We start from the raw sequence: 26,296 nt of genomic DNA on the forward strand, positions 1-26,296 counted from the left end.
AACGTTGCCCATTCCTTCTCTCCAGAGATGCTGCCTCGCCCGCTGAGTTACTCCAGCGTTTTTGTCTACCTTCGATTTTTCCAGCATCTGCAGTTCTTTAGTGTGTTGGATGAATTTGTGGGGAAATATGATATGAAAGATCTTCAACTGACCACCTGAACCTATTTTTCCTTCCTTATTTCCCTGAAAGCCAAATCAAGTCAGGTCTGGAGAAGACTTGCACTTCTATAGAATTCTCATGTGGAAGAAATACTGTGTAGAAAATCTCTGGGTGAATGGACAATTATAGATTAATTAAGCAATGAGAAGGATTGGGAAATTGCATAAGAAAGTGTACCAATAAACACATTGGCTAATGCTTTAAACACTTGGTGTATAGGTAATGTTTTTTTAAGACAAATGTAATGAAAATATCGGCTGGCAAAGTGCCCCAGCCAAGGTTGGGGGAAATAAAATAAAGATAACATTGAATTAAAATTTTTTTTTAAAAGTCTTGTTATTAGAAAATAGTTAGGGCTGAGGATTTGGGAAAATTTAACAATTCAACTAAGGACAGCCAAGGCATTCATAAAAAATAATGTCACGTACATGAGAACGCCAGCAAGGAGGATAAAAACAGACTTTAGGAGCTTCTACAGATACATGGAAAACATTGTAGATTCCTTACAGACTGGAACGGGAGAAATTATGTTGGGGATTAAGGAAATGCCAGAGAAATTCAATATTTTGGTTTTTATTCTTGGAAAAAGATGTTGAAAATCTGGAAGTATTGGAGACTTGCAGGTCTAGAGCGAATGATGACCTCAAAAAACTGCCATTGATGAAAAATTAAATCCCCAACAACTTTTAGATAAGTGAGTAGAAATATTGATTGCTGATTCTTGAATGGTTCTCATGGATTGGAAAGCATTAAATGAAATCCCAACTTAAAAATGACAGTGTGAAATGGGAACCTGCGTATCAGTTAGCTTAACAGATGTAGGGAAAGTGCCTGAAACTCTTGGTAGAGGCAACAGACGTTTCAGACAATGGTCCCCCACCGATTTTCCGGCACCCTTGGTTCCAGAGCCTTGCCCTATTATCTATTTTGCTGGGCCACACAGGTGGTAGAGGGGGGGGGGGGGGGGGGGGGGGGGGGGGGGGGGGGGGGGGGGGGGGGGGGGGTGGGGTGCGAGATTCTGGCTCGCAAAGTCAACAGTGGAAATAGGCTATGGGAAAGGATCTGCAGGCTCCAGTGGGCTCGAGTACCCAGTGCTGGAGGAAATTCAACCCGCCGATCGGCAGAGAAGTCACAATGACATTGAGCGCCTCATCCGGACTAGGCGCCACATTTTCGGGGGGTCTTCTGAGGGGGAGTTCAAATGTGCTTTTGTAATTGTATCTGGTTTAAAGGAGGTGCCAGAGCACCAGTTTCTGGAAAATCTGTTGTGGACCTGAAGTAGGACTGGGCACAATTGACATGCAATAATGAAAGGGACACTTGTTAGTTTTTTTTGAGGTTGTAACTAAAGGATAATGGTGAACCTGCTTCAGTGAGATGCCCAATGAGATTAATGTAAAATTTGAGGACGTGTTTTTGGAGGTAAAGATTAAAGGTTGGTTAAAGCATAGAATGGATAGGATTAAAGAGAGCAAATCGTCCATTTCCTCATTGTTTAATTGCAGGAAAGTTTGGAACGTTTTGCAACAAGCAGCTTGGTTTGGTTTAGAGTACAGCATGGAAACAGGCCCTTTGACCCAAGTCCGTGCCAAGCAACAATTATCCATACACTATTTCTATCCCAGGGACAATTTACTGGAGCCAATTAACCTACGAAGCTGCACATCTTTGAAATATGTCGGTTTGGAGGGATATGGCCACAGCGCGTGACAGTGCGGCCGCACAGAGGGAGACGGGGCGGATGTTCTTTGAGTGACAGATTCTTAATTGATGAGGGTGTCGGGGTTATGGAGAGAAGGCAAGAGAATGGGGTTGAGAGGGAAAGATGGATCAGCCATGTTTGAACGATGGAGTTGACGTGATGCGCCTAATAGCCTAATTCTGCACCCGGAACGTGAATAATGTTATAATACTTTCTACCCGTGTGTTTTGAGTACACCTGTGTAGTCACTATATTTCCAGCCCCTTAATATCGCAGCATTGATGCCTTATTGCTGCACTTCCTCTGAAGAAGCAATGCTGGTCGCTTTTTAAAAACAAAAGTTAGGTTGGGATGAGCTCTGAAATCGGCATGCTTTAAATGACTTGTAGGAAACAAACATTCTTATCAATACATCAGTATGTTGATGCTAAAAGGCCTGTCCCACTTTCACGACCTAATTCACGACCTCTGCCGAGTTTGCCCTTGACTCGTACTTGCAGCACGGTCGTAGCAGTCCGTGATGCTAGTTGTAGGTGCTCGTGGCATCAAGTAGGTCGGGGCGTTTTTCTAACATGACGAAAAATGTCCATGAGTAAAAAGGGTTGTGAAACCTTAAGGGTTGAAAGGATCTCCAGCAGAGCTCTGTGGAATCTGAGAAATGATTTAATTTTTCATGATGCTGCATGTAATGTGAACTTGTTAAGACTTGTATTTACTGTATTTTTGCAACCAAAGTTAGGTAAATCATGTTAGCCATGGCTCGATGATGGAATCCTTTCTTTGTAAAAAATAGTAGGGAGTGGCTCAACTTTAGGAAATTGTGCAGATGCTTCTATGCTGTGGAAATATTATTGTACTATTACTAGTGTTGTTTCCAATAAAGCATTAAATTAAGGCCTTGTCTGTCTTTTAATGGCAGTTTAGAGATACAGCATGAAAACATGCCTTTTGGCCTACCGAGTCTATGCCGACTGTCGATCACCTGTTCTTACTGCTTCTATCTTAACTCACTTTTTCATCCACTCCGTACACGCATGGGGCAATTTAGTGGCCAGTTAGCCTATAAAACTGCACGTCTTTGGGATGTGGCAGGAAGCCGGAGAACCCAGAGGAAACCTGTGGTCACATCAAAAACATGCGAACTTTACACAGACAACACCCAAGGTCAGGATCGGACACGGGTCTCTGGTGCTGTGAGGCAGCAGCTGCATCATTGTGCCACTCGACAGCATTTTGAAGTCATAAGAAATTCTTTTGATTCCCAATATTTATCACTGAAGTAAAATTAATGACAAAAATCTGTCAATAACCAGAAAATGTGTGCAATTGAGCTGCCACTTCAATATTACACCAATAACTGCAATTTAAACATTTGTAAAGTGCTTTACAATGGCATAAGGCCACGAGTGTTGCAAATAAATTGTTTATTTGGCTCCTTCTCTTTATATTTTTTGCATGATTAAATTCTGGCTTTTCTTAGTTTATTCAGGATTTGTTTTTCTCATTAGTGAAGATATTGCAATAGGTAACTGGTATGAATTTGCTAAGTCTGAAGTGTTGATATTTTGTCAAAATAATATTGAGATTAAATATTGTTACTTGTAAATCGTACAGCAACGTGAAGCCAGGGGCAGAAACACGGTTGGGATCAACACCAAATATCCTGTCAGCAAAGTATAGGGGAACCTAAATTACTGGTGATAGACCTTGGTGCTGACTCTACATAGAAGATATGGAGTTTATTAAACCTGTAATGAATGAAACTACCAGGTGTCATGACATTCTCTGTTTTTCACCAATCTCCTTTTAGGAAGCAAAATCGTCCATCCTTGTTTGATTAAGATTTGACTCATAACTTGCTGTTGACTCAGAAATCACTCAGTTCAAGGACAATAAGTGGTGACTTTACCACATCTTGTGAACAAATTAAGGACATTTATGCCATTGTAAAGTTAATTTTGCTGAATGGCAAGTCCCCGGCTGCTGCTTAATTGAAAGCCGTGAAATTCCAGGGTTTGAGGTAGATAGAGACAAACCCGTTAGCAAATTTGCAGATGACACAAAGCTGGATGGCAGTGTGGACTGCGAGGAGGATACTATGCAAATGCAGGGTGATTTGGACAGGTTGGGTGAGTGCGCAGATGCATGGCAGATGCAATTTAATGTGGATAAATGTGAGGTTATCCACATTGGGAGCAAAAACAGGAAGGCAGATTATTATCTAAATGGTGTCAAGTTGGGAAAAGGGGAAGTACAACGGGATCTGGGGGTCCTTGTTCATCTGTCAATGAAAGTATGCATGCAGATACAGCAGGCAATGAAGAAAGCGAATGGCATGTTGTCCTTCATAACAAGAGGAGTTGAGTATAGGAGCAAAGAGGTCCTTTTGCAGTTGTACAGGGCCCTAGTGAGACCACACCTGGAGTATTGTGTGCAGTTTTGGTCCCCTAATTTGAGGAAGGACGTTCTTGCTATTGAGGGAGTGCAGCGTAGGCTCGCAAGGTTAATTCCCAGGATGGCTGGACTGTCATATGCTGAGAGAATGGAGCGGCTGGGCTTGTATACTCTGAAATTTAGGATGAGAGTGGATCTTATTGAGATCTATAACATTATTAAGGGTTTGGACACGCTGGAGGCAGGAAACATGTTCCTGATGTTGGGGGAGTTTAGAAAAAAGGGCCACAGTTTATGAATAATAGAAACATAGAAAATAGGTGCAGGAGGAGACCATTCAAGCCAACACCGCCATTCGTCGTGATCATGGCTGATCATCCCCAATCAATAACCCGTGCCTGCCTTCTCCCCATATCCCTTGATTCCACTAGCCCCTAGAGCTCTATCTAACTCCCTCTTAAATCCATCCAATGACGGCCTCCACTGCCCTCTGTGGCAGGGAATTCCACAAATTCACAACTCTCTGGGTGAAAACGTTTTTTCTCACCTCAATCTTAAATGGCTTCCCCTTTATTCTAAGACTGGCCCCTGGTTCCGGATTCGCCCAACATTGGGAACATTTTTCCTGTTAACATCTAGCTTGTTCAGTCCTTTTATAATTTTATATGTTTCTATAAGATCTCCCTCTCATCCTTCTAAACTCCAGTGAATACAAGCTTAGTCTTTTCAATCTTTCCTCATATGACAGTCCCGCCATCCCAGGGATCAATCACGTGAACCCTCGCTGCACTGCCTCAATCACAAGGATGTCCTTCCTCAAATTCGGAGACCAAAACTGGACACAATACTCCAGATGTGGTCTCACCAGAGCCCTATACAACTGCAGAAGAACCTCTTTACTCCTAATAAGGGATAAGGCATTTAGAACAGAGATGAGGAAACACTTTTTCACACAGAATTGTGAGTCTGTGGAATTCTCTGCGTCAGAAGACCGGTTCTCTGGATACTTTCAAGAGAGAACTTGATAGGGCTCTTAAAGATAGCGGAGTCGGGGGATATGGGGAGAAGGCAAGAACGGGGTACTGATTGTGGATGATCAGCCATGATCACATTGAATGGTGGTGCTGGCTCGAAGGGCCGAATGGCCTACTCTTGCACCTATTGTCTATTGTCTATAACCTCAAAATTAAAGGGCACTCTCTTGGAAAGGAGGTGAGGTGTAACTTCTTTCTTCAGAGAGTAGTTAATAAGGAACATTGCCACAGAGGGGTGTGGAAGCCAAGTCAGTGGATATTTTTAAGCCAGAGATAAACAAATTCTTGATTAAAACAGGTGTCAAGGGTTATGGGGAGAAGGGAGAAAATTGGGATTAGTTGGCAGAAATCAGCCATGTTTGAATGGCGGAGTAGACTCGATGGGCCAAATTACCTAATTCTACTCCTATAACTTGTGAACTTGTGAAATCCTCAAACTTGATCATAAATTGATGGTCTGTTACGCCAAAAAGTTTTCCCCTGATTCTAGATTCTTTATCTGAGGAAGCTTCCTCGCTGTATCTACCATGTCAACAACTCAATCTTGTGTTTGAGTAAGATTATGTCAAGGAATACTTGGCCCAAATTATTCTGTTTTTCCACATAAGACAATGTCTTAATTCTGAGTATCAATCAAGTGAAAGTCTGCACAGTTTTCAATACAAATATATCCTTAAAAAGGAGACAAACTGTACTCCAGACATGGTTTCAACAAAGCACTGCATAGTTATAGCAAGATAACTACTCTACCGTCTGGCAGTCATCATCGGCGGTCACTCAAAACTAGTATGACTGTCCTCTTTTGGGAGGACGCCTGTGTGAGACTTTGTTTAATGTGTGGAGACTGGTGCACAGACAGCCACCAGACGGTCCTTGACAGATCTGGGTCAGGATCCAATGGCATGGAGTCCAAGACGACCAGAGACCTTTTTCTGCTGCAGCCTTCATCCGCTTTCCCAGCCATGTGACGCTCCACTAAAGTCAGCCATCGTCCTCCGTCTGTTCCACCGTTGAGGTCTTGGTTGGATTGCTCTTTGTCGGGGACCTCCCCCTCAACCATACCGCCATGTGTGGCTCTACCAGGAGCATAGCTCCAATGTATCTACCGTGTCTTGTGTGAAGCTCCCACCCACAGAAGCCCATGTGGTCTTGTGGTGAACATGCAAACTCTGCCCTGAGGTCGCAGTGCTGACTGTAACTCTGTTACTCTGCCACCCTGCCTGTCTATTTTCTAATGTTCCTTGGAATCCACTTCTCAATATTTTTAAGCATCCTGAGAGTCATTGTGTCATATCACGTGGAAACGGGCCCTCCGGCCCAACTTGCCCACACTGACCAACATATCCCAGATACTTTAGTCCCACCTGCCTGCGTTTGGTCCAAACCTGTCCTATACATGTACCTGTCTAAATGTTTTCTTAAATGTCAGGGTAGTCCCAGCCTCGACTACCTCCTCTGGCAGCTCGTCCCATACTCCCACCACCCTTTGTGTGGAAAAAGTTACCTCTCAGATTCCTATTACATTTTTCATCTTAAACCTATGCTCTTTGCATTCTAAAATGTTAATCCTCTAGTCTACCGCAATCTTTTGCAATATTATCAGCTTTTCTTTGAATCTATACTAAGCCACAGATGGATCCCTTTTCTGGTAGAGTTTTTGCTTTAAAGTACATATCTTTATTAAGGTTATGATAAATTGTAATTATGTAGCCGTTTATTTGCTACTGAAAATTACATTTTGTGTGCAAAATCCGTTTCCTCAATTTAATTAGTATCTGCGATTAAATAAATTATATGTTTTCTTTTTTTAATTTCCCTTTTACTAACTGGATTTTTATGTGGTTTATTTGTATTCAAAGTTTGCACAGGGCTGTTTTGATTTAGGGCTGTTGAAGAGCTGCACTTTGCTGGTGCAAACCACAAATTTCCTGTCAGGTTTGCTGCTTTGGATCAGATAACAGCAAGTCACTGTATCGAAAACCATGAAAAATATTGCAGGCAGGTGATGACATAACAAACACCTTTACGGACCATAAAAATCCAGGCAAACATATCTCCCCTTTTTGCGTATAATGGTACTCTTGGTTACTTAGAAATGTACATTGGTGGGTCCTAATGTCAAGAGTATTTAACTGTCATATGTACTGAAAGTGGAATCATGATATTCTTACTCGCAGCAGTATAACAGGCCTGTAAACACAGTTCATAGATAACGTAATAAACAGAAAAAAGTCAACAAAACCCGAATCTTAGTACAAAAAAAGCTTGTCCTTAACGCAACAAAGACAGTTTGTAGTTCATAGTTTAGTTGGGGCTGTATAGCCCGACGAAGAAGTTTGTACTTGAATCTGGTGGTCACGGTTTTTAGAATGCTATAGATGGCAGGAGAGAAATGAGAGCATGGCCAGTGTGGTGTAGGTCCTTTATGATGCTGGCTGCCTCTTTGAGGCAGACCTCCTATAGATCCTTTCGAATCAGGGGAGGTTAATAAGATGGACCAGACTTTTGCCGAAACAATTTCTGAAATTTAAAAATGTACACGGACTGCTGGTCATGGTGCAGCACTGTTTCTTTTTTTTTTTTTTTTTTTTAAAAGTAATTTTACCAAATGTAAAATATATAGCAAAGCAATTTGCAGATATACGAAGACAAATGAAAGTTGCACGTGAATATATGGAAAACTAGATTAAGTGGGACCCGTTGGGTCCCATGTTCACACGGGAGGGCTGGTCCCCCGACGCAATATTCCACCTCTCCACCAATTCCAATATTGGTGGCCAGTGGGGTGGCTTTCTGGAGTGCTGGTATGGGTTCTTGGGGTGGCAGCTCAGTCCCTCAAGCCTCATCTACTGGCAGCTCACTCATGGCTGGTGGCTGGCAGTTGACTCATGACTATTCCTTGAAATTCCATTTCAAGCAGGGTGCAAGTCCACCAAATTCAAATCCATGTTCCTACCATTTCAAGCAGGGTGCAAGTCCACCAAATTCAAATCCATGTTCCTACCATTTCAAGCAGGGTTCAAGGCCACCAAATTCAAGTGCAGTTTCCAACCACTTCAAGCAGGGTGCAAGGCCACTGAATTCAAGTGCAGTTTCATACCACTCCAAGCTGGATCCATGCAGGGTGACACCACCATAAAACCCACACAAAACACCAAACTCACAGTTCAGTAGATATTCAATGTGTTCAGTTGATTCACATCTCAGACAGTCATAACCTCTCCCTCCCCCATCATGCAGAGACTGAGCCACACCCACACTTCTGGATTTTATAACCCCTCCCCCCTCCCACCAGAAAAGGTGTGGCTTTCAGGGAGTGATTGACGGGAGAGATTCTCAACATTTTTAAACACTAATAACACTTATTTTTCATTGATGGGAAGAATTCTCTGCACCTGCTCAGCGGAGGGGGGACCGTGTAAGATGGCCAAAAATCACAGCCGTAAGTAGCGTTTTATCTAAAATCAATATACAGTGCAAACAGGAAGTAAGTGCATTTGCAGTAAATAGTGCATTTCAACTTCAAGCCAAAGTCAGTAAGAACTTCAAGCCAAATCACCCGCCACCATTTGCAGTAAGTAGTGCCTTTCAACTTCAAGCAAAGCACCCAAGCCACCATTTGCAGTAAGTAGTGCCTTTCAACTTCAAGCCAAAGCATCCAAACAACCATTTTCAGGCAGTGCCTTTTTACTTAAAAAAAAACATATTTTCATTTTCAAACCACATTAAGGGTACTCACAGTTGTGTAGACATTTGTTCAGTGTTATTCAGAGCTCAGAGAGACGTGATCCTTGGCTTCATCCATCTTGCAGAGTGAGTGAGGTACACCACTTCCTGGTTTTATAGTCCCTCCCCCTCCTTCCAGCAGGGGCAGCAGAGAGAATGGTGAATTTTTAAAAAACATTAATATCTCTCTGATTTGTCATTGATGGGAAAAATCCTCCGCACCGGTAAGGCGGCGGGGGGCTCTGGGCGAGGTGGCCAAAAATGATGGCCGTAGGTGGCGGCGTTCTGTCGGAAATCGCAGCACAGTAGGCCAAAAGCGGTCAAGATAAGAGATTTAGTAATATAGATGAATAACTTTTTGAAACATATTTGACTTTGGGAGCTTTTGTGGGTTATAACTGCATGATTCCTAGTGCTCATCTTTTTGGACTTGGCTTTGACGAAGAATGTTGGTGAAAATTAATTGCAATTAAGGTTAAATCTACACAACCTGCAAGTTATCCAGAAAAGTGTGGGTGCATGGAACTGGGGCTGCTAGATCTTGCGTAGAACACTGGCCTAATTTAGCTTGTCATGCAGCATCTGGGGAGGACATGGATAGGCAACATTTTGGGTCAAGACTTCACAGAAATCCCTTCATCTAGCTGGAATAGCATTATCCAGAGTATTTTTAACCTAGATATCGTGGCTGATGGAGAATGTATTTCGTGCAGCTCTGCTACTATTGATCAATTGAGCTGCCAATGAAAAATACCACTCCTGTGCGTAGGAATCCTGTAGCACAGGGGTCTCCAAGCCATAGCCTGCGGGCCACATCCGGCCCGCCACGAGATATTATCCGGCCCGCAGCAAGCTCTTAAGACGTTCCGTGCTGTAGGCTATTTAGCGGGTTCTGTGGTAGCGCGGGAACTTACACATCAGTTTGCCACAGGCTATCATTAAGGGTTTTTGTGCACCTGCTGACAGGTTACCGTCGATGGCCCTGGGGAGACAGTGGCGACAGTGGGTGTGTGTGTGTGGATGGGTGGGAGTGAGTGTGTTTGTATGGCCTGCAAAAATGTGCCAAATATATAGTGTGGCCCTCATGCTGAAAGGTTTGGAGGCCCCTGTTGTAGCAGCATCCCTTGGGGTTAAATTATTTAATTATCTCAAGAACAGCATGTGCTAAACATTCTGCTAGTTTAAATACTAAATGCTGTCGATTTTAAAGAAAAACTCCCAATGTTATCCTCTAGTTGTACAGTGGAAATTAATGATTTTGTATCTCCTGTAATTCTTTTAATGCCATGTCCAAAATTTGTTGTGCTCCTGCTTGCTAACAGGTTTTGTTAGATTAACATCAATTCCTCTCAACTGCACAGTTATACTGCATTTTCAAGACTTTTTGCAACTTGCAGGATGACATCTGGTCCAGTACATCATGCCAACTTACTAGCAGCTGTCTATCCCCCCCCATGTACAACTTTTTCATTCCCTTTTTAAAGCAGTTAAGGTACGGGTTCCATTATTGTTTCTAGTTGAGCATTTCAAGACTGCACAAACATAATATTCCTAGCTATGTACTGACCAGAGGCACTTGTGAAATCTGCATAATTGATTTGCATTCTTAGTGGTATAACTTTTTTTTTATTCCTGCCTGGTTTCTTCACCTGTAAATTGAATAGAATCCCTTAATTATGGCATGTTTTCTCTGTTTGAATAAAGGCAATTTGTATTTGTATGGTTTGTATTGTATTTTGATGCAGGAAACCATTCAGTCCAATGGATCTTTACCAGGGTGCATTCGCACCAGTCCCACTTTCACCTCTATTTTTGTTACCCGGTAGCCTTGCAACTTGTTACCTCTCGCATGCCGATCAACTCTCCTTTCACTTCCCCCTTCACTGCACCATAGGGCAGTTTGCAATGGCCAGTTCCCTACAAGCACATTTTTGGGATGTGGGAGAAAACCTATCTGGTCACAGAGACCAAGGGTGCATACTGCACGCACACTCACTGAAAGATGGCCTAAAAACGAGGCGTCAAACCTGTTCCATTGTACTGCCTTGCTGAATAATGGTTTCATCCACTGTTAAGATCAATTATTAGTCTCGACTGTAGGGTCTAGAGCACAAAAATCTAGATACAGATCTCTTTTCTTTGGGATGTTAAACTGAGACCTCTCTTGGATAGAACAATAAACAATAGGCCCTTCGAGCCAGCACCAGCATTTAACGTGATCATGGCTGGTCATCCACAATCAGTACCCCATTCCTGCCTTCTGACCATATTCCCTGACTCTGCTATCTTTAAGAGGTCAATCTAACTCTTGAAAGCATCCAGAGAATTGGCCTCCACTGCCTTCTGAGGCAGAGAATTCCACAGATTCACAACTCTCAGGGTGAAAGTTTTTCCTCATCTCTGTTCTAAATGGCCTATGGAATAATGGCCTTATTCTTAAACTGTAGCCCCTGCTTCTGGACTCCCACAACATCAGGAACATGTTTCCTGCATCTAGCGTCTAAAATCCCATAATAAACTTATATGTTTCAATAAGGTCTCCTCTCATCCTTCTAAATTCCAGAGTACACAAGCCCAGCCACTCGATCCTATTAACATATGACAGTCCTGCCAATTAACCTTGTGCATCTACGCTGCACTCCCTCAATAGCAAGAATGTCCTTCCTCAAATTTGGAGACCAAAACTGCACACAGTACTCCAGGTGTGGTCTCACCGGGGCCCTGTACAACTGCAGAAGGACCTCCTTGCTTCTATACGCGACTCCTCTTGTTATGAAGGCCAGCATGCCATTCGCTTTCTTCACTGCCTGCTGTACCTGCATGCTTACTTTCATGTCATAGATGGGAAATGGATCACATGATGCTTTTTCAAATAAGGACAAGGGAGTTACTCCTGGTTTCCTCTGCAATATTTATCCTTCACTCACGATTACTAACAAAAAATGTTTAGCTACTAAAATGTCTATTGAAGCCTGTTTGATATTCTTGTAGACTGGAAAGTGGCAAATGTAGCAATTTTAGGAAAGGGGTGACAAGTGCAAACAGGAAACTATAGACCAGTTAGCACTAATCTATCAACTTGCACAGAATAGGGGAATCGAGGACCAGAGGACATAGGTTCAAGGTGAAGGGGAAAAGATTTAATAGGAATCTGAGGGGTAACTTTTTCACACAAAGGGTGGTGGGTGTATGGAATGAGCTGTCAGATGAGGTAATTGAAGTTGGGACTGTTCCAACGTTTAAGAAACAGACAGGTACATGGAGGTTTGGAGGGATATGGACCAAGCACGGGCAGGTGGGACTGGTGTAGCTGGAACATGTTTGCTGGTGTGGGCAAGTTGGACCAAAGGGCTTGTTTCCACACTGTATCACTATGACTATGACTATTAGTGATAACAGGGTACTTGGAAAATACAGTTAGGTTTGGGCTGTGTGGATTATGAAATGACATTCATGTTTGACAAATTATCGACTATTTAAATTGTAACAAGCAAAATGGATACGGGTGCAATAGTTGGTGTGTTTGGACAATCTGAACACCTTTGATAGTGACACAGATGAATTAGAGTCATACAGTGTGGAAACAGGCCCTTTATTCCAACTTGCCCACACCGGCCAACATGTCTCAGCTACACTCGACCCACCTGCCTATGTTTGGCCCATATCCCTCCAAACCTATCCTGTCCAATTATTAAACAAAATTGGATGTTAATTGAGAAAAGACAAATGAAGAAAGGTCACTCACTCTCTGGGAGGCTGTGGCAGTGGGATACTGCAAGAATTGGTGTTGAACACCTGCTGTTCACAATTTATTTGAATAATTTAGATGAGAAGATCATGTGTCATTTATCCAAGATTGCTGTTGTACAAAGCTAAGTGATTGACAGTGTGTGTTAAGAGGAAGGTAGAGAGGCTCTCTGGGATATTCTGGACAAGTTTGCAATAAAATAGCAGATGAAATATATTGTGTTAAAAAACCCCATTAATTCTACGTTCACAGGAGAAATAGAAGTATTTTTTAATGGTAAGAGATGGAAAATCGTTCAGAAGGACCATGTTGTCTTTGTACATAAACATAAAAATTAACATGCAGATTAGCAATTAGGAGCACAAATGAAAACAAGCTTAATAGCAAGAGAGGAATTGAGTACAAGAATTGACATGCCTTGCACAGGATTCTCGTGAAATCTGGAATATTGCGTGTTGACGATATTGGAAATCTGGAATATCGAGTCCGAAGAAGGGTTCCCACTCGGAACATCGCCCATCCTGTTTTTCCAGAGGTGTTGCCTGATCAGCGGAGTTACTCCAGCACTTTGTGTCTATATTGGGTTCAGGCTTGTTCTCCCTACATATCTGGGTATCTGTGTGTAGAGTTTTTGTGAAGGAGTACAATGAAGGCTCACCTGATTGATTCCTGAGATGGCGGGTTTGTCTTTACAAAAGCTATTCAGTGAAGTTTGCCAATACACTTGGATTCGGAAGAATGAGAGGTGATCTAATTGAAATTTGCAAAATAATTATGGGGCTAAACAGGGTAGAAACAAAGCAGGTTTCCCCTGATTAGAACAAGGGATATCCAGTCTCAAAAAATGTTATTTCCTAAAATAGAAATGGAGAAGCAATTGAATGGTTGAATGGTCCTTACCTTTCTTGTGTGAGTTCTTGCATTCTTATATTCTTAGATCTGTGTTTCTTTTCAATCCCCTGTGACATCCTGGGAGGATGCTACATTTTGATTAGGTGCTGATTTAGTAAATGTTGCTGTTTTGCCAAATGTTTGATGATTAATACCTTTTTACTTTGTCTCTTTGCCTTGCAGAAAACAAGATGGTGGACCGCTTAGCAAACAGTGAGGCAAATGCTCGACGGATTGGCATGGTTGAGAGCTGTTTTGGAGCAGCTGGGCAACCCCTGACCATACCTGGCCGGGTGCTCATAGGTGAGGGAGTCCTTACAAAACTTTGTCGAAAGAAACCAAAAGCCAGGCAGTTTTTCTTGTTCAACGACATTCTTGTCTATGGTAATATCGTCATCCAAAAGAAGAGGTACAACAAACAGCATATAATTCCATTGGAGAATGTTACAATTGATTCCATTGAAGATGATGGTGACCTGCGTAATGGCTGGCTCATTAAGACTCCAACCAAATCCTTTGCTGTTTATGCTGCTACAGCTACTGAGAAATCGGAGTGGATGAATCACATTAACAAGTGCGTTTCTGATTTGCTATCCAAAAGTGGGAAAATACCCAGCAACGAGCACGCTGCAGTCTGGGTGCCCGATTCCGAGGCGAATATATGTATGCGTTGTCAGAAAGTCAAGTTCACTCCAGTCAGTCGTCGACATCACTGCCGCAAATGTGGATTTGTTGTGTGTGGGCCCTGTTCAGAAAAAAGGTTCCTCTTACCGAGCCAGTCTTCCAAACCCGTGCGTGTGTGCTCTTTCTGCTTTGATCTTCTTTCCACTGGACAACTAACTGCAACTCTTCCAAATCGCTCTGAATTTTATCGCGGGTCACTGCAGTCCCCTAGAAATTTATCTGATGAAGATGACGATGACGACAGCAGTGATTAAACGTGAAATGTCAGCGTTGGTATTTAAGTAATGGGAGTACAGCTTCAAATGAACTGCTCTTGAGGTCTATTAACTTCCCTCAGTGTTTCTCTTGTGACGTTAGCCATAAACTATACCTGCAAACCTTAAAACAAAACCTGTGCCTAAATGTTCAATATACTAATGGTATCCTCCTCTACTTCTACAGGGATGCATTGCTGGCGTCAAATTATCATTCTTAGGCTTGTTGTAACCATTGATTATTTTTCTAGTTACTTGATTTTTTTTGCAGTATCTAAAAATAAATAAATCTAATTGCCCTCAGTTTGTATTATTATTTTATTTTCCCTAAAGTTTGCAATGAAATGCCCTGTAAATAAAAGCCCCCTCAAATACAGCTATGCAAAGGATTTCCAAACTTTGCAATTTGATTTAAGAGGAGCAGGATGTAAAACACAATTTTTCAAAGTAAACTTCGGATTGTCGAATTTGTCCAATTCTACACACTGGATTCTTCGTGCTTTTTAGTTAGTGCACCGAGCATTGATTATATTGTTCTGTAAGGCAAGTAAGTGACTAGGATGTGCAAACATGGGAACGTTTATTTTCTGGCACCCCCCCCGAGATAGTGTCTTGTTCCACGTAGTTATGAACACATCTTAACGAGCTCCGCTGAAAATGGCGAGAGGGTGATTCAGTCTGCTTTTATATTCGGTTCTGAAACCCTTCCACAAAATGTTATAGAGCTTACTAACAGTAGTCATAAAAGCAAGATTACTTTTGAAAATATTAAGGATGTTTTAATATTAAATCTTCAGTATTTATAGAACAATTTTGGTGTTTCGAGTCACTTGGCTCTAACTTGTTTGAGTGAAAATCCAAAGTAATTTTCCAGTTCACCTCAAAAGATCACTTTTGTGCACCAATCCTCCCAATTCTTGAACATTTGTCAATGGGAGAGGAATTGATCATTTTTGATGAGATGTTGGCACCTTATTTGTATAATGATTTTGTCACTCAGTTCGTCTCTGTGCATTAGTCCTTTGGCTGTGGTTTTCAGGCTTGATGCTGCAGCAAATGTTTATTAATCGAGCTACATTAAACAATGGAATCTTTATCGTCTCGTTATGCAAACCAGTAGAAAAACTAGAAAGATTGTGAGTGAGTTGATTTCCACTGTGTTCAGGAGCTATCTCTTTGTCAGTGCTACTTTAATGATCACAGATTTGAAGTACTAGGATTTCTAATTACCAGTGTGATCCAGTTGTACATTTGCTTCAGCATCTGTTACCTGACTATTTATGTAGTCGGATTAAGCCAAGCATTTGAAGGTTCGTCGATTTTGCTTCAAACATTGATTGAATGGTTAATCGTACTTATTGATGTGTTGGTGTATTATTGCGGAAATAATTTGCTAAGGAGGTTAAACGCATGATTAAGAGGCTGCAGATGGTGGAAATCTGAAATATCACAAAATGCAAAAATGTGCGTCAGGCAACACCTGTGAAGTTGATGTTTGCCAGCCTGGAATGTTAGTTCTGTTTCTTTTTCCACAGATGCTGACTGGCCTGCTGATTTTTTTTTTTTTCTGATCTGTGATTTTTATTATGAGCAATTTGGTTTTGGTGGTGAGATAAGTGAGATAATGTGAAATTGACAATTTCCTTACGAGCCACAACTTGTCTTGACGTAATGGGAAAGCAAGGAAAACGGATTGTTTCCCCACTGGTAATGCCTTGCATGGAGTTTCCTGTAAATTGTTTTATAGCGTCAGCATAATCTCATGCAGAACTGTTCTATCACTTTAATTTTGTAAACGTCAAATTTACTTTAAAAAAAAAAAAAAAAATCTAAATCAAACATTTTAAAATAGTGCTGTAATGTTTGTCAAACCACTTGTGTTTATCACATTCCTGCGTTGTATGCTACATGTTCAGTGAAAATCCAATCCATTATATGTCTTGTATGAACATGGTAGCTGTTTTAATGAGATGAAACATTTGCGACAAACGGCAATGACGACAGTCTTCAAACGTGAGTTCTATAATATATTTGTTTTTTAACTGGTTTTTATCTCCAGTGACCTGGTCTAACTAATCGCTCTCCACCATCATAATGTGGTTTACTTTGTGGTAGCATCAAAAGAGCGCCTAAAACTAGTGTTAAATCGGCTCAGATCTTATCTTCCCGTGCACCTTTGACCAAACGAAAGTGGTGATTCACATTTCTGACCCACTGCTAAACCACTTGCTCAGTTTACATTGGGTTGGGTTTATGGGTTGCACGATGCTACAATTAGCTGTATTTGTATCTAACCCTTGAGAAGATAAGAAAGCTAACCAACCGGTTGGTATTCTCAGTTTTACATGTGTGCTACATTTTGCTGGAAGATGAAACCTGCTCATTGTTTTTACTTGATGGGTTAAAATTCCTTTTGGCTCCTTTTACCATTACGTAGCTGGGTATATTTCCTTCCTTCTTATGGTAGAGCAGTTTTGTTTAATAATGTGGTATGGAATATAATTGTTTTAATAGTTAACTAATATTTCCCCGATTTTTTTTTTTTTTTTTTTTTTTTTTAATTTCCCCTTGTATTTAGTCAGTAATAGTACAATGAAACGTTCTTTAAAATGACAACTGTTTTGATCTCTGACACAGTGATTTACAAAGATTATTTCAATGGGCAAATCTTTCAAATTGCCTCTATTTAAATGTGCAGGGAACTGATATATCGTGGATAAACGCAAGGGATTTTTAAAATTTTTTATTAAGATTGTTTCCGTCAATGCAAATTCACACTACTCACTTCATCCACGTCTATAAAAGTACAGAAATAATAGCACACTGAAAATCGTTATTCAGCCTCCTTGAGTTGTTCTGATAACTTGGGGTTCAACAATTCTGGTGAACTGCATTGCAAAATTGTTTTTTTGTGGCTTTCTTTAGGTGCTAAAATAATAATCTAACAATGGATGGCTGCATGTGACCAGCCAAATTGTAGGTTAGACTGACCTGAAACCTGAGAAACAACTTTTAATGTTCTTCTCATATTTGCTCTGCAGGTGATTCCTGTTGATCTGCTGGAAAAAATTCTCTATCTTTTATACAATTTTAGTGTTCCTTATTGTACATTCAATTGATTAAAACATTATTACTTCCAGCTACAGCGAGCTATTGATTAAACTTTACAGGAATTGAATTGAGGTGTCCTAAAACTGAGGTTGGAAGATCTTATTTCCTTTAGCTAACTTTCTCAGGAATAATCAGTGCACAAAGGGCACACGTTTTAAGATGTGTAAAATGAAATTGATTTCTATTGTCTTTTGGGTTGTCGCTCTAAGATTCGATCGAGAAAATGAATTATTTTGCTTTAAAGGTATTTTGTCAATTTATTTTTTTGTATAATTTTTTTTTTTTCGCGCCCAAGTTTGGCACTTTATTTTGCTGACACAGATTTGTCACTTCGGTAAGAATCTTACAAATATATAAATGTGATGTCTTGTTACGCAAACTGTTTCATGCATCTGTTGAAACTCTGTCTTGCACTATACTGCACTGAGTTTGAGGATCTCAGTGATATGTCTCAACTTTTTAACACCGTATGAAGGGTTATCTACAATTACTTATCAAAGCTATTACTTTATGAATTGTATATGTTGGTGTAGAATACCCTCGGTTATTCATTTTCCAAGTTTCAAATTTTAATGTTTTACTCTTGTTTAGTACTCTTGATGTCTAAACTTTGTGAAAGGGCTCAGTATTTTGTAACAGATATATATTTTGTTACATTATATATTGCATTGCTTTCCTAAAATACTTTTGTTGGATATCTGACACTAATACCAAGTTTTATGAAGTGTTGATGTAATTTAATATGCATTCTCTAAACAAAGTGGCCCATCATAATATCTTTACAAATGTTTGATTTTTAGTGTACATTTGCCCTCAGATGTTTGTGTTTCAATTTGTGTGGTTGTAATCTTGGGGCTATTGGTGACCTTCCTTGTAATCATTCCTTTTTTTTCTGTTCTGCAGTGCAAGCAAATATGTGTAACCTGCCAGACCACATTTTTGTAACATTTTTGAGATGGAAAAATATTTCCTTTACAAATGGGGGAACCAGTTTACCCATATTGGTTAGGGCAACTTTGTCTTTGTCTTCTAAATGTATCTAATAAACTGATTATTATATTTGTGTATTGGACTTCACAGCTTATTGTTGCAATTGTAATTTTATTTAGACATTTTTCAGTAGAAAACCATTTAAAATTCAACTTGGTATCCTAACGCATTTAGTTTGGCTGTTTTAATCTGTCGCCATGTTTTCCTTGTTTGCTAGAAAATGCCAATCATTTTAAATGTTTAAGAAGGAACTGCAGATGCTGGAAAAATCGAAGGGAGATAAAAATGCTGGAGAAACTCAGCGGTTGAGGCAGCATCTATGGAGCGAAGGAATAGGTGACGTTACGGGTCGAGGGTCTTGACCCGAAATGTCGTCTATTCCTTCACTCCATAGATGCTGCCTCACCCGCTGAGTTTCTCCAGCATTTTTATCTACAATCATTTTAAATGGGTAATATTTGGATGAGGAGCTCTAATTGTCTATAAAGTTGTACTAATCCAATGGGCATATTAACTGTTTACTAATGGAGAGCAGCATTCAACAGTCAAATGTTGGAAATGGCAGATAAGGCATCTATCTTTTTTTAGTTTATTGTCACGTTTACAGTCAAGTTATAATCTGGGAGTGAGTGAGAGTTGATGTATCAAGTCTATATCCATTCTGCCAAAAGGTCATAGACCTGAACGAATAACCATTTCTCTTAACACTGGTCCTAACCAACCTGAATATTGCTCACATTTTAATTTAGATTTTTAATTAACATTTAAAAGCTTGTTTAACAGAAAAAAATGTTGCACTATTGGGAAGTGTGCAGGAAGGAACTACAGATGCTGGTTTACATCGAGGATAGACACAAAATCACGGAATGCTAGAGTAACTCAGCGGGTTAGGCAGAATCTCTGGAGAGAAGGAATGGGTGACGTTTCGGGTCGAGACCCTTCTTCAGTAAATTGTTTGTCTTTACACTGTACCGGTGCGAACGTTGGGCATTGAAATAGTCATCAATTGCTTGTGATTAAGAATTAAAATGAACTGATTTATGCTGCAAATCCCCCCCCCCAATTTCTGAGTCAGCAGAGGGACCGTTATCAGTGGCTGGATTTGGAAGAAAATTATTATGAGCCACCCTGAGAAAGATTTGCACCTTGGCCGTGTACTTTGCACATAATTTACCCGCTCGCCTCAGCTTGAAGCCGATCTCTGCCAATAAGCGTGATTCATATTGGCAAGCAGTAGGCAGAGAGAAAATGCATTTTGGAAAATGCACTGCGCCGCCTGATTGCAAATCCTTTTTCCCCCTTCATTCCTCAACTCCCAGCAGCTGTACAGTGTGAAGAACAGTTCCTACCCACTAGCTTGAAACAACATTGGTAGAGTTGCACAATTAAAAATTACTTGCAGTTACTGCAACTTGTGATGCAAAATCTGAAACGCCCAGTGGCGATGCCCTGCGTAACAAGAAACACTTTCTTGAAGGTAAGATCAAAGTTACTGAAATGAGCTTTGTAAACCAGGATCACTTTTATGTTGACATTTTGAAAAATGACAGGAAAACAAATGAGTCTGATTTTCACAGTGCGTGGACTTGGCAGCATTAGCCAGTTTGTATTTGGTCTTGGCTGATTTCTGAAGTAAATTGCTTTCATCAGGATTGTCATCTTAGAATATCAATTTTAAGTGCCCCAATTTGGGGGCCAATACAGTATATGAGGAATGATCTGCTGGCTATGGAGAGGGTCCAGAGAAGGTTTACAAGAATGATTCCAGGGATGAGTGAGTTAGACAGCACTGGGCCTCTACTCGCTGGAGTTTAGAAGGTTGAGGGGAGACTTCATTGAAACTTACAGAATAATGAAAGACATAGATATAGTGGATGTGGAAAGGATGCTTCCACTGGTGGGAGAGTCTAGGACAAAGGGCGTTCTATTAGAACGGAGGTGAGGAGGAACTTCTTTAGTCAGAGTGTAGTTGATCTGTCGAACTCATTGCCACAGAGGGCTGTGGAGGCCAATTCCGTGGATATTTTCTAAGGCAGAGATAGACAAATTCTTGATTAGAACGGGTGTCAAGCAGGAAAATGTGATCAGGAGGCAGAGATCAGCCATGATTGAATGGCAGAGTAGACTCGATGGGCTGAATGGCCTAATTCTATTCCAATTACTTGTGAATTTGTGAAGTGCTGTTAAGCTTTGTGCTTAAGTTTAATAAATTTGGTACCAAAGTCTTTAATACATCAATCCATATTTTTTGCAAATTAAGTGATGCAAAAAACATTTCCCTCAAGTCTCTATCAGGATGTGACAATAAGATTTATGTTTTGCCTGCTTCAAATATAGCAAGTAATTAGTATTAAGAACATTACATAACAAAGATTCTCTGGAGAAATAGGATGTAAATTGACGGTACAAACATTTGAAATTAATTAGGCATGATCAGTGTTATATTTGTATCTGATTTCAAGTAAATGATTGTACCCAATGTATTTTGCCATTCTTGTCATTGTAAAAAAATGAACAATTTTATTGTACTGCTATTAACAATCAAACTTCCTCAGAAAAGGAAGTGAAGGTAATAGGACCTTCTGTTGTGTAAGGTTCATAAACGTGATGGACCCCAATAGGATTGTGAATTGTAAATATGCCTGCATACCTGGCACACATGCACATAGTCATTAATTGGTGTTAAGTCTACCTGACTAGTACTCCACCCATCTTCGCCCCCCCCCCACCACACCCCCTCTTCATCTCTATCCACCTAGGTCTGGTATTGGCCAGGTGATGAGCGGTGCCTGGTTTCCTTCGGACGTGACGCTGGGCATTCAGGCCAAAGAGTTCAATCTTATAGGCAATAGACAATAGGTGCAGGAGTAGGCCATTTGGCCCTTCGAGCCAGCACTGCCATTCAATGTGATCATGGCTGATCATCCCGAATCAGTACCCCGTTCCTGCCTTCTCCCCATACCCCCTGACTCCGCTATTTTTAAGCCCTCTCTAGCTCTTTCTTGAAAGCATCCAGAGAACCTGCCTCCACTGCCCTCTGAGGCACAGAATTCCACAGACTCACCACTCTCTGTGAGGCGAAAGTGTTTCCTCGTCTCCGTTCTAAATGGACAATAGGTTTCATCAGACCAGAGAATCTTGTTTCTCATGCCTTTTGACAAACTCCAAGCGGGCTGTCATGTGCCTTTTACTGAGTAGTGGCTTCTGTCTGGCCACTCTACCATAGAGGCCTGATTGGTGGTGCTGCAGATATAGTTGTCCTTCTGGAAGGTTCTCCCATCTCCACAGAGGAACTTAGGAGCTCTGTCAGAGTGACCATCCGGTTCTTGGTCGCCTCCTTGACCAAGGCCTTCTCCCCCGATTGATCGGTTTGGCCGAGTGGCCAGCTCTATGAATAGTCCTGGTGGGTCCAAAGTTCTTCCATTTAAGAATGACTGAGGCCACTGTGCTCTTCGGGACCTGCAATGCTGCAGAAATTGTTTTATACCCTTCCCCAGATCTGTGTCTCGCCACAATCCCATCTCGAAGGTCTACGGACAATTCCTTCGTCTTCCTGGCTTGGTTTTTGCTCTGACATGCACTGTCAACTGTGGGACCTTATATAGACAGGTGTGTGCCTTTCCAAATCATGTTCATTTAATTTAATTTACCACTGGTGGACACCAATCAAGTTGTAGAAACATCTCAAGGATAATCAATGGAAACAGGATGAACCTAAGCTCAATTTTGAGTGTCATAGCAAAGGGTCTGAACACTTATGTAAATGTGATATTTCAGTTATTTCTTCTTAATTACTTTCGCAAAAATTTCTAAACGCCTGTTTTCGCTTCTTCATTATGGGGTATTGTGTGTAGATTGATGATTAAAAAAAATAATAATTTAATCCATTTTAAAATAAGGCTGTAACGTAACAAAATGTGGAAACAGTGAAGGGGTTTGAATTCTTTCTGAATGCTCTGAATAAGATAACAGAAGCACTATTTATTTAGTATTCCTTCTCTCCAGAGATGCTGCCTGTTCCGCTGAGTTACACCAGCATTTTGTGTCTCACTGTTTCTTCAGCCTAAATTTGTGGTGTTATGCATTCAGCCCAACTTGCATTCTGCCCCAGTAGAGTTGTTCACCATCTTATCCACTGCCAACATTCCCTATTTCTATCATCCAATTCGTTTGAACAATTCAATACCATCTGTTTCAAACAACATCTGTGGCATCTTTCTAGATTTCTTCCATATAAATGGCAGCAGATTTGCATATTACTTGTTGCCTTGAATGTATAATGAAGTTGCTCATTAAACGTTAGCTGCACTTTTACAAATGTGAAAAGCAATTCCAATTCTGAGTGGATTCTCAGTTACTAAAGAATTCCATCCAACAATGAAAATGTTCTCCAGAGATGCTGCCTGACCCGCTGAGTTAACCCAGCACTTTGTGTTTCTTTGTCTTTCTGCTGACTGGTTAGCACGCAACAAGAGCTTTAAACTGTACATTGGTACACGTGACAATAAACTAAACAGATAATTAATAATAATATATTTTATTGTCATTGCACATTAGTGCAACGAGATTTGGGTTTGCAGCTTTCATCCGATGTCATAACTTAAATAACTAATACAATTTAAATTTAGATACCCTGAGAACATGGTTTGTAAAAAGAACAGTAAAACAGTCAAAACAGACTAAAGTGCAGATGTGTCTGTGCGACGTGACCATCCGAGGGAGACAGTCCATGGCAGTGGGGGACACTCAGCCGGGCCGGTTCAGAGCCGCTATTGCTCTGGGAATTAAGCTGTTCCTGAGTCTGGAGGTTCGGGCGTAGAAGGCCTTGTAACGTCTGCCGGAGGGAAGTAGTTCGAACAGTCCATTACAAGGGTGTGAGGAGCCTTTATGGATGCTGACGGCCTTCCTGAGGCACCGTGTGTGGTAGATGCCCTCCAGGGCTGGTAGCGGTGTCCCAATAATCTTCTGCGCTCTGTGGACGACCTGCTGAAGAGCTCTCCTCTCCGCCTCCGTGCAGCTGAGATACCACACAGAGATGCCATACGTTAGTATGCTCTCTGTGGTGCAGCGGTAGAAGGTTGTCAGCAGCTGTTGGGGCAGACCAGCCTTTTTTAATGTTCTCACGAAGAACAGTCGTTGCTGTGCCTTCTTGACCAGCGCAGTGGTGTTGGTGGACCATGTGAGGTCCTCTGAGATGTGAGTGCCCAGAAACCTAAAGCTGGACACTCTCTCCACACTGTCCCCGTAGATGGAGATTGGGGCGTATTCTCCATTATGTGACCTCCTGAAGTCGATAATCAGCTCCTTGGTCTTGGAGGTGTTTAGTGACAAGTTGTTACGTGAGCACCAGTCCGCCAGGTTCTGCACCTCCGCTCTGTATTTTGTTTCATCATCGTTGGTGATCAGCCCAATCACTGTTGTGTCATCTGCAAACTTGACGATGGTGTTGGTGTCGAATGCAGGAACACAGTCGTGAGTAAAGAGGGAGTAGAGCATGGGACTTAGTACACAGCCCTGTGGTGTGCCGGTGCTCAGGGTGATAGTGGAGGACAGGTGCGGGCCCAGTCTCACTGCCTGCGGTCGCTCTGTCAGAAAATTCAGGATCCAATTGCATATCGGCGAGCTGAAGCCTAGCTGGTGGAGTTTGGTGGTGAGCTTGGTGGGGATGACCGTATTGAAGGCAGAGCTATAGTCTATGAACTGCACTAAACTTAATCGAAATTGTACATTACTGCTTCTAGATGTTTATATACTTTGTGTGACAGGCCAACTTCACCAAATGGCTTTATAACAAGCCTTGAATTGACTGAAGGTCTTATTTTACCTGTTTAATGGAAAAACAAATGCAATAGAGATTTTGCATGAGTTCTTTGACAGGGGTGGAGGGGAGTCAGTCTTAGTCTACCCCATGACAGAAGGGGGAGGAGTTGTACAGTTTGATAGCCACAGGGAAGAAGGATATCCTGTGGCGTTCTGTGCTGCATCTTGGTGGAACCAGTCTGTTGCTGAAGGTGCTCCTCAGGTTGACCAGTGTGTCATGGAGGGGGTGAGCTGTATTGTCCAGGATGCTCCATAGTTTGAGGAGCATCGTCTCCTCCAAGACCACCTCCCGTGAATCCAACAGATAATGATAAATATCCATCGTGGGAGCAAAAACAGTTAGGTGTTTATTTGAGATGAATGTAGGAATTATTATGTGGGGGAGAGATTTAGTGCAAATGTTGATACTGTGGCTTTGAAAGTAAATTTCATGAGAATTGTCATAAAAAGAAACTTGAGAAGACTTAAGGCCCTGTCCCACTTTCCCGAGTTACTCACGAACTCTTCCGAGTTTTCACCCCGAACTCTGGGAATGTCGGGTAATGTCGGTAGCGAGGTCGGAGGAGTCCGTAGATGTTTCGTAGCAGCTCGTAATGCCATCCGTAGGAACTCGGGGCAACAGGTAAGTCGGGACATTTTTTTCAACATGTTGAAAAATGTCAACGAGTAAAAAAAAAATAGCCCCGAGTACCTACAAATGGCTATTACCGTAATTCTCCGAGTTCAAACCAAGGGGAAAACTCGGGAGAGTTCGTGAGTAACTCGGGAAAGTGGGACAGGGCCTTTAGAAAGGAACTGCAGATACTGGTATATACCAAAGAGAGACACAAAGTGCTGGAGTAACTCAGCAGGTCAGGCAGCATCTCTGTAGAAAAAGGATGGGTGACGTTTCAAATCGACACCCTTCTTCAGACAGTCGGCGTGGATTCTGGGCTGAAGGGCCTGTTTCCACTGCTGTATCTCTAAAATATAAAAATAACGAAGGGATTTTATTGAGGTTTACGAGGATGAATTTGGACAAAAGCACATCACTGGTTGCAATCCGAGTTTAAAAGTATGAGATTTTAATTATTTGGTCAGGGAATGCTTTAAGTACATTTCCTTTTCCAAAGTACCTTTAGTTAAATACCACAAGCGCTCAAACATATTTTAAGTTATAACAAAGAAATGAACTAATAAAAATGTTGTTTTATTCACATGCACCAGTGTAATTTCCGTTGATTTTATATGGGACTGCACGCATTACTAAGTGCTTAATTTTGTCATTTCATTTAACAGTGTTAGTCATACAGCATGGAAACTGTAGGCCCTTCACCTCAACTCAACCCTGCTGACCAAAATGCCCCATCGAAGTTCATCCCGTTTGCCCCATATTCCTCTAAACCTTTCCTATCTATGTATCTGTCCAAATGTCTATTAAATGTTGTTATAGTACCTGCCTGTAATTCTTTCTCTGGCAGTTGGTTACATACACCCCGAGTGAGAATGATGTCCCTCGGGTTCCGAATAAATGTTTCACCTTCAAGGGCATCACGGTGGCGCAGCGGTTGAGTTGCTGCCTTACAGCGCTTGAAGCGCCACAGACACGGGTTCAATCCTGACTACGGGTGCTGTCTGTACGGAGTTTGTACGTTCTCCCTGTGACCTGCACGGGTTTTCTCCGAGTTCTTCAGTTTCCTCCCACTCTCCAAAGGTGTACAGGTTTATAGACAATAGGTGCAGGAGTAGGCCATTCGGCCCTTCGAGCCAGCACCGCCATTCAATGTGATCATGGCTGATCAT

General features: G+C 41.5%; 1 protein-coding gene across 2 annotated transcripts in view; it reads left to right on the forward strand.

Moving 5' to 3' along the window:
- The window catches only part of plekhf2 (pleckstrin homology domain containing, family F (with FYVE domain) member 2), a 32,985-nt gene extending 14,222 nt beyond the window's left edge, over window positions 1-18,763 (forward strand). For both annotated transcript variants that reach the window (XM_055633705.1, XM_055633706.1), the window contains exon 2: window positions 13,839-18,763. In XM_055633705.1, the coding sequence (XP_055489680.1) occupies window positions 13,847-14,593 (747 nt within the window). In that variant the 5' untranslated portion in view covers window positions 13,839-13,846 and the 3' untranslated portion in view covers window positions 14,594-18,763. The remainder of the gene's footprint in view (window positions 1-13,838) is intronic.
- Window positions 18,764-26,296: the final 7,533 nt, after the last annotated feature.

This window comes from Leucoraja erinacea, chromosome 4 (genome assembly GCF_028641065.1).
Source record: "Leucoraja erinacea ecotype New England chromosome 4, Leri_hhj_1, whole genome shotgun sequence".
Classification (NCBI taxonomy): domain Eukaryota; kingdom Metazoa; phylum Chordata; class Chondrichthyes; order Rajiformes; family Rajidae; genus Leucoraja; species Leucoraja erinaceus.